Below are 9,087 nucleotides of genomic sequence, written 5' to 3' on the forward strand. Positions count from 1 at the left end.
AGCACCAGCCAGCCCAGGCTCCCTCAAAGATGCCCCCAAAATCCCTCTAGCCACTCAGTTGCAATCAGCCACCTCCAGGCCCCCAGGTACCCCCAGGGTGTGCTCCCCTGGTGTGTCTTTCATACCAGGATCCCCTATCACACAGCCCACAGACCCAGAGTTCCCACTCCAGACACAAGACTCTGGAAGGCTGTCCACAGGACCCAAGAGGAGGGGCTAGGAGAGTCCTTTTTTTGGATCCATGGCAGATGTCCAGCTCCCGAAGAGACTTCAACAGCACCATCACCTGTCCTCCCTCAGGCCCACAGAATATGGGCCCCTCTTCCCAGATCTCCACTCTAGGATATAACTGGCCCACTCACCCTGAGTGGGAGTGGGAAGGGCAAAAGATGAGAGTCCCAGGAGGGTTACTACTAGCCCAGACTGGGTCAGTGTTGGATTGTGGCTGGGTCAGGACACAGGTCCATCAGTGGAGTCCTCCTCATCCTCTCCTGACAAAAGCAGTCCAGAGATGTGTGTTTGGAAGTGTTGATGGGCTCAGGTCTTTGGGTTAAGGTAAACCTTCTGGCTTGGTCCCACTCTCCATCCATCAAAGCCATTGCCTATCCTCACCCAAAGGAACAAGGGCCCAAAGTAAGAGAGCTTGGCTTTGGGAACAGCTGCATGAGCTAGCACCCTTCTCTCACCCAATACATTCTCTGAGGTGAGACAGTGATCTCATTTAAGGACCCTGCTGACATCCCTCACCTCCCGCAGCTTCCCTCCTTCCTGGTGATAACATACACCTCAAGACCCCATCACTGAGCTTCCCTCCTGGGACCCTAAAGAACATCAGTCAGCCTGGACATTGTGGGGGCCTTCCCCCCACCTACGGCTTCTCGTCTTTCCCCCTAGCCAAATATTGGTTCCCCCACATGCATGCTACCTCCAAGCACCCCAGGTCTCTGCAGGATTTCCAGAACCTAGCACAGTGGCTAGTGTCTAGTTGGTGGGCACCAAATAAGTATTTCCTGAATAAATGAATACACATAGTCAAGTCTGCAAATCAGAGCCGGACTCTTTTCTGGTCATCTCTCAACCCTGTACTACCCCACCCCAATCCTCCTCAAGCCCAGGTCCCCACTCTCCTCCATGAAGCCTCCCCTGCTCAGTCCCTGGAGCTCTGAGGTATTCCACACTCCCCACTCCTCATCCCATCAGCAATGACACCTGGAACTCTGAAGTATAGCCTGGCTCTGACCAGAACTCTCTGAATCAGTTTCTTCCGTGTCCCAGATGGTGTCCCTGCACTAGGAATACCGAAAATGCAAAGACCATGCCCTCCCCCGACCCAAATCTCTACCCCCACTCCCATCCCTGCCCAGGCTCTGGGCAGGAATAGGATAGGAGAGGCCAATCTTGACAACGAGGAAAGGAACCTGCCTTTGAGATAAAGACAGGAAAGCCTACAGCAAGAGGTTGTCTGGGAGGCAGCCTCCTCCTTGGGACAGGCCGGCCATTCCACCCCAGGGCTGGGCCGTGGGTCCAGGGCCCACAGCCCAGCTCTGCCCCTTTCAGAACAGGGTTCAGGGAGCAGGCTTCACCCCGGTCACTGCACCCGTTCCCCTAGCTTGGAGGTGGAATGCAGCTGATGCTTTCAGGAGCCCCTCTGCGGCTCCACAGCAGTTCCAATGGGAGGGGCAGGAGCAAGGAGCAAGCTTGTAAAGGGCTTTGAAGATGAAACAAGGCCGGTGGCCAGGGATTGTTGATGCAGCCACACTGAAGAGGCAAGCAGGGTTCTAGCTTAAGAGGCCAGGGCGATGCCAAGCCAATAAAATTCAGCTATTGTCTCTGTGCTCCCTCTTTTAACGCCAGCTGCTCCCGGCACATAAAAGGGCTTGCCATCTGCCAGGGAGCGCGGGACCTTGGCTCCATCCTCTGCCATCTTCTCCACTGTCCAGACACTTCCTAACCTCCATCATGACCTGTGGCTTCATCTCCATGGGCTGTGGGTTCCGCCCTGGAAACTTCAGCTGCGTCTCCGCCTGCGGGCCCCGGCCCGGCCGCTGCTGCATCACCGCCGCCCCCTACCGTGGCATCTCCTGCTACCGCGGCCTCACCGGGGGCTTCGGCAGCCACAGCGTGTGCGGAGGCTACAGCGCCGGCTCCTGCGGACGCAGCTTCGGCTACCGCTCCGGGGGCGTGTGCGGACCCAGCCCCCCATGCATCACCACCGTGTCGGTCAACGAGAGCCTCCTCACGCCCCTCAACCTGGAGATCGACCCCAACGCGCAGTGCGTGAAGCAGGAGGAGAAGGAGCAGATCAAGTGCCTCAACAGCAGGTTCGCGGCCTTCATCGACAAGGTGGGTGTCCTGGATCATACCCTTCCTGAACCCCTACTCATGTTCAGGACTCAGGCTGGGTACTGACAGGGAAGTCAAAAGCAAGAACTTGCCCACAGAAGTTCCCAGGCCAAAGGGAAAGGTAGTCATATTTCTAGGACACAGACAGAAAACAAAAATAGGGCCAGGAGCTGCCAGACTGATGGGGGAGATTAACTGAAAACACAAAAGCAGAACGAGAGGCAGAGCCTTTCATACTAAGTGATAATATCACCTAGTGAGCAAAGGATCACTCTGTGGGTGCTCAGGGCATTTGAAGCCAAATAACTGCTTAAATGCCAAGGAGGTGCTGTCTCCAACAAGGCAGGGCTAGTAAGTGTGGTGCTGGAAGACTGTCTGGAAGTGGGTCTCATGGACGGCACAGAGCTCTTTCTATACCACACAGTGATTTGGCCACTGAGCCGGGGCTAGAGTAGTTTGTCCAAGCCACTACTCCTGGGGCTCAGGATCCAGGGGTGAGCAAGAGACATGGTCCCCGTCCTCACGGGCTTTAGGGGGAGGCAGGCAGTGCACAGTCTGGATTTGGTTGAACTCATCTGTGGAGTCAGTGTCCAACTCGAGTCTGCAGGCACCTTCTCCACCGAATCCAGGCAACCACCTTGTGGCAGTGATGTGAGAGACTGGGAGAAAAGGCTCTGACTAGGAAGATGTTCTGAGGTTGGAAAAAGCCCTTCAGAGCCAAAACCTCAAGAGAGAAATCACACTAGAGAGATGCCCACCAGAAAGGATCGGAAAAAAAAATCTGGAATTTCTAATAGCATGAGAGACCAAGAATAGCATAAGACAGGACTTACTAAGGGTGTGGCCAAGTTATTAGACAAAAGAAGCTGGGTGGAGTATGGGCCAACCTCGTGGCTGGGAGAGGAACGTGAAAATTTCCTATAATTATCAAAGTGAGAGAAGATGTCCCTGCAGAGCAGAAGATCAGGGTTTGAGCTCTTCTCTGCCATTGTGAGCTCTCAGGCAGTCTGGGAACCTCCTTGGCCTCCAGTTCCTCATCAGTAAAATGAGGGAGTTGGAGCATAGGACATTCCTATTCTCATATTCCAGGTAACTATTATTCTAATTGCATTGTTGTTATAGGGTTTGAATAATTGGCACATGCTTTATTTTTCAACTTCTACAGTCTACCTTTCTAAAAAGGTCCACCTGGCTTGGTGTGATTGAACAGCAGTAAGTGTTCAGTGTGGGGTTCCTTTCTGTTAAGGGTTCTTTTAATCCTCATAGTAAGGTGAGCTTTAACCTCCCCACTCTACAGAGGGGGTGAGTGCTTCATCCAGGGGCACATTGTTAACAAGTGGCAGCAGAATCTGGACTCCAAGCATTTTCCATGACACCAGGTAAACTGACTTAGACGAGATTAACTCCCAGGAAGAGCTTCCAGGTGGGGAACTGGTTAAGCCCTGGTGGTGTTTTTGGGAGAGATGACATAACCCCTTCCAGGGAAGACTCTGGGTCAGAGAGTTGGGGACTTTCAGGCCCTGGTGCTGGGAACCCCTCTTGCCCTATGATGCTGCAAGAAGAGATTCTTAGGTTCTGCCTCTGGGTGGCAGGTGCGCTTCCTGGAGCAGCAGAACAAGCTGCTGGAGACAAAGCTGCAGTTCTTCCAGAACCGCGAGTGCTGCCAGAGCAACCTGGAGCCCCTGTTCGAGGGCTACATCGAGACTCTGCGGCGGGAGGCCGAGTGCGTGGAGGCCGACAGTGGGAGGCTGGCCTCAGAGCTCAACCATGTGCAGGAGGTGCTGGAGGGCTACAAGAAGAAGTGAGTGAGGGCAGGAGGGATGCTGGGCACAGGAAAGAGCAAGGTGGCAGCTCCCTGAGCCCGGAGGATTGTCCAGTCTGCAGCTGGCATCTCTGCCTGAGAGTGGAGAAGAACCTGTACCGAGACACAGGGGTCCCTTGGGTGTGGGGGATGGAGGCTCAGCTTGTCTTTCCACCAGCAGATCAGGGAAACAATGCTCTCTCCCTTTCTCCATCCATTTTTCACAAAAACTTGTATTCCTTGGTTCCTTTGAGACCAGATCTCAAAGTCCTAGACATGTGTCTTCCTAAGTTTGCTCTCTCACTCGGCTAACACAATCTGATCACCTACCACATGCCAGCACATTGTGCTGGTGCTAGTGATGCAGGGCCATTCAATCCACACAGTGCGGGTCCTAGTGGAGCCTGCAGTCTGCTGGAAGGCAGGCATGACAGAGTTATAAATCTAGCCCTTCAGCTACAAAGTGTGATATATGATATGAAGAATACACACTGGATCCTCAGAAGGAATCTGTTTTGAGGGGTGGCCAGCTTCCTTCAGTAACATTCTCTCCATGGACTTCCCAGGCCCAGCATACCCCTCCTTCCTTATCTTTTGAGCTGCCTCCCACAGCTCAGGCCAGGAAGGGAGAGACAGAGTGAGGATCCCACCACCTGCTGCTGAGTAAGGGTAGGGGAGGGCTCGAAGGAAGAGAAGATGGAGACCTGGGTGAGAAAAATAGCACCTCACACTCCCCAACCACACTCATTCACACACTCAGCTTCCAGATTCCTGTCCTCCCAACCTCCAACAAAACAGGGGAGTGGGTACTTCATTTCTCCAGCTCGTCCCAGTAGGCCCGGGCCAGCAGCCTGGTTCCTCCAGAGCCCCACCCATTTCACTTGGGGGCAGGAGATGAGCAGGGGGAGGTCTAGGAAGGAGGCTCCTTTGCACGCATGCTCATGGCCAAGATCAAGAGCTGTTCAGACAAGGTCCTGTTCTCCCTCCTCAACTCAGGTATGAAGAAGAAGTCACACTTCGAGCCACGGCAGAGAACGAGTTTGTGGCTCTAAAGAAGGTGAGTGAAGCCCAGCTGGCACTGAGCTCGCCCTGAGTCCCACCACCCATCCTCTTTGTCTTGCCACATGGCAGCCAGGTCCTCAGAGCCCTCTGAGGAGAGCCGGCCTCACAGCCCCTTCTACCCCACACAGGATGTGGACTGCGCCTACCTCCGCAAGTCAGACCTGGAGGCCAACGTGGAGGCCCTGATCCAGGAGATTGACTTCCTGAGGCGGCTGTACGAGGAGGTGAGGGGCTCTCAGCCATGGTGGGCACAGATCCCCCCATGGGATCCCTGACCCCCTGCCCAGACACCCACAGGCATGAACCAGGCTTGCTGACATATGAACCCAGGCTCACGTCTGGAGGGTTGGCAGGGAGCAAGGAGAGGGAAGGAGCAGGGAGGCAAAGGGATGGAGCACCAAAAAGGAACAAATTTAGTAAGGGGCAGGAGAGTGAGCACCCCAGACAACTGTGCCCTGGGAAGCTGCCCTGCATCTTTCCCCTGAGCCAGTGGACTGCAGCGTAGACCCCACACAGCATCAGACAGACTTGAACCCATTGCTCTGGCCCAGGACTTTCTCTGGCAGCAATAGCCTTCCTTCATGGGGCTGGTCTAGGAGAAGGGAAAGAGGCCCCCATACAGGGTCTGAGCCCCTGGAAAGCATCTGGACCATGCTGGCTGCACATGGGCCTAAATAATTCCAAAAGCAAGCAGTTGAGAAACGGTTGTGTTTTCCTCTAAAGAGATTTCCTATTTGTGCAGAAAGTTAGGCGACTTCATCAGGTTTGTTTCTCCAAACATGAGAGGTTTGCTCCCAAAGAGTCAAAAGGATGATAGGCATCCAGGGATTAGGAGAAGCCCAGGTAAGTGAGTTGTCCTTCCTTTCCCCACCTCCTGCAGGAGATCCGCATTCTCCAGTCCCACATCTCAGACACCTCCGTGGTTGTCAAGCTGGACAACAGCCGGGACCTGAACATGGACTGCATCGTCGCTGAGATCAAGGCACAGTACGACGACATTGCCACCCGCAGCCGGGCGGAGGCTGAGTCCTGGTACCGCAGCAAGGTGAGCGGCACAGGACTCCTGCCTGCTAGACATGGCAGTGGGAGGGATGCGAGGTATCTAGTAGAAAAGGCTTCTTTGTCTGGGGATTCCGATCCCTAAGGATGGTAACAGAAAAGCCAATAGCTCTCAGGTTGGGGTGGCAGGGCAGGACTGCCACGTGTGGTTGCACAGGCCGAGTGCTGCACAATCTGTGCGATCGTCTGTGCTGTCCCGAATGAATGGGATGTCTCATCCTGAGCCTCATGAGCATCTCTGCTTCCTGCAGTGTGAGGAGATGAAGGCCACGGTGATCAGGCACGGGGAGACTCTGCGCCGCACTAAGGAGGAGATCAATGAGCTAAACCGCATGATCCAGAGGCTGACGGCCGAGGTGGAGAATGCCAAGTGCCAGGTATGTGAACCCGGCCCACCCCTCAGTGTAGGAAGAGACTGGAGTTAGCCCTCAGCAGAGGGATTTGAATTAGATTCTGGAAAAGTCTTCCCAGTGCAATCTCAGGGTGACAGGGTAAGATGAGGAATCTACTGAGATATTTCTGATTGTCTTGGCCAAGGTGTGTGTGAGTATCTCTGTGGGATGTGTGTGTGTGTGTGTGTGTGTGTGTGTGTGTGTGTGTGTGGTATAAGTGAGGAGGGAAGAAAGGTTTAGGAAGCTGATTGGGGAGACAGTATTTTAAGATAGAAGCTGAATGATCCTATTGGAGACTGGCTGGGACTTCAGGAAACTAAACTTCACTTTCTCCTCTCCATACCCAGAACTCCAAGCTGGAGGCTGCGGTGGCCCAGTCTGAGCAGCAGGGTGAGGCGGCCCTAAGTGACGCCCGCTGCAAGCTGGCCGAGCTGGAGGGCGCCCTGCAGAAGGCCAAGCAGGACATGGCCTGCCTGATCAGGGAGTACCAGGAGGTGATGAACTCCAAGCTGGGCCTGGACATCGAGATCGCCACCTACAGGCGCCTGCTGGAGGGCGAGGAGCAGAGGTGGGTCCAGCCCAGCCCTAAGCACTCCACTTGCATAGACCTGCCCACCTTTGATTTTTCCCTATCTCAGCCTCAGTGCCCAGGCGACATTCTTGCCTCTATGGATCCCGGATCCACATCTTCAAGTTGTCTCATTCTCAATTCTTCCGAGATCTATACCCTGTCTGGTTTCTAGGACATCACCTATTCTAGGGCAGGGTTGCTGGCCAAACTCCACCCCTGACCTCGTCTTCCCAAGAGGGCCTTCCCTTTCTGAAGGCTGAGCCTATCCAGACCTGACAAATATGGTTATTCAGGTTGTTCACTGCACAAAGACAAATGACAGCTGAGAGACAAGTGAGAGCTGAAATCCAACCATACTCTGCTTGCTAAATAGTGTGACCTGACATTGCTTCTGCCAGAAAGGCAACTTTTTCTAAGTTGCACAAGGGCATAAATGTGGGTCAGAAATAGCCCTGAGATGACCCATGTCGGCCCCTAGGGGAAATTCGATGACCTCATTCTGACTTCTTTCATGTTCCCCTTCCTTACTTTTTCCCCACTCAGGCTGTGTGAAGGTGTTGAAGCTGTGAATGTCTGTAAGTATCCTGAACCCTGAAAAGGAACATGTAGACTGGGGACAAAGGACTTCTTGACTACAAGTATATGCAGAGACTTTGGGGGGAGTGTTTCCAATAATTCCCCCAGTAAAGAGGATAGATTGGTCATGCGACGAGAGAGACTAAGGTTAGCTGGCAGAAAGAACCTCACAGCATCAATGTGTTAGGGAGGGGAAAATAATAAGACGTCACTGCAAGAAGGGACCTCAGATGTCACTCATAACCTTCACCTTGTATAGGTGAGAAAGCTGAGGCCCAGATAGAGGAAGGGACTCCCCAAGGTCACAAGGCAGAACCAGGACCAGAACACCGGTCTGCTGGCTCCCAGGCTAGGTTTCCCTCCACACCTTCTGAATAGAACTGGAGGTTCCTCGCATCCTTCCCTGGATGGCCGACACATCAGAGAGACCAAAGGAAGGTGGCTGGATGGGACAGCCACCAGCAGGGGTCTCTTGACCCTGCCCTTGTTCCCACAGGTGTCAGCAGCTCCCGGGGTGGGGTTGTGTGCGGGGACCTCTGTGTGTCCGGCTCCCGGCCGGTGACAGGCAGCGTCTGCAGCGCCCCCTGCAACGGGAACCTGGTGGTGAGCACCGGCTTGTGCAAGCCCTGTGGCCAGCTGAACACCACCTGCGGAGGGGGCTCATGCAGCCAGGGGAGGTGTTAAGTGGCCCAAAAGAGAGCCAGGGGAGCCCCTTCTGCCTGCCAGATGTGCCACTGCCCAACCCTCAACTGAGAACAGCAGCACATCGCTGGCTTTTCCCCTTGTGTTCTGAGAATACACCATCAGCTCATTCCCACCAGCGGCTCCTCCCTACCTCTCATCCCACTGGAAAGGGGCCTGCGGCTGGGGAATAGACCCATTCCTTCCCCTGTCTCAGCCTTCTGCCCCTCCCGGGGAGAAGGGCCTTCCTTCCTGGAAGGAGCACTGTGAGACTGTTCCCCCTGCCTCTCTGGCCTCTTGTCTCCCCTTTTTCAATAAACTTGGGGACCTGCTTTCTTGCCGTAATGTCTTGCTTTCCTGGGGCCCACCCACACCCACCAACTGGTGAGCACCCCAGCCTGATGATATGGCCTGAAGACTAGAGTCGTTCTGGCCAGTTCTCAGCCTGGACACCGATAGGGCCTCATCCCCAGATGGTTCTGTCATCTCCCGACCAGGCAGTGCCGACTGTGCTCACAGCACCTTCTACCTGTCACACCTATCAGTCTGGATGGCGCAGGGTTTTGCTCTTCCAATTGGCTCTGCAGGTGACCGAGGAGGCC

General features: G+C 54.5%; 1 protein-coding gene across 1 annotated transcript; it reads left to right on the forward strand.

Annotated features, from left to right (window-relative positions):
- The first annotated feature begins 1,744 nt into the window (after positions 1–1,744).
- Positions 1,745–8,817, forward strand: LOC105555360 (keratin, type II cuticular Hb3). The gene is made up of 9 exons (XM_012002271.1): positions 1,745–2,343; positions 3,936–4,144; positions 5,141–5,201; positions 5,335–5,430; positions 6,087–6,251; positions 6,517–6,642; positions 7,005–7,225; positions 7,772–7,803; positions 8,301–8,817. Exons 1-9 carry the CDS (start codon positions 1,960–1,962, stop codon positions 8,486–8,488), a joined length of 1,482 nt encoding a protein of 493 aa, XP_011857661.1. The 5' UTR covers positions 1,745–1,959; the 3' UTR covers positions 8,489–8,817.
- The last annotated feature ends 270 nt before the right edge of the window (positions 8,818–9,087 follow it).

The sequence above is a fragment of the Mandrillus leucophaeus genome, unplaced genomic scaffold (assembly GCF_000951045.1).
Source record: "Mandrillus leucophaeus isolate KB7577 unplaced genomic scaffold, Mleu.le_1.0 Scaffold118, whole genome shotgun sequence".
NCBI lineage: Eukaryota > Metazoa > Chordata > Mammalia > Primates > Cercopithecidae > Mandrillus > Mandrillus leucophaeus.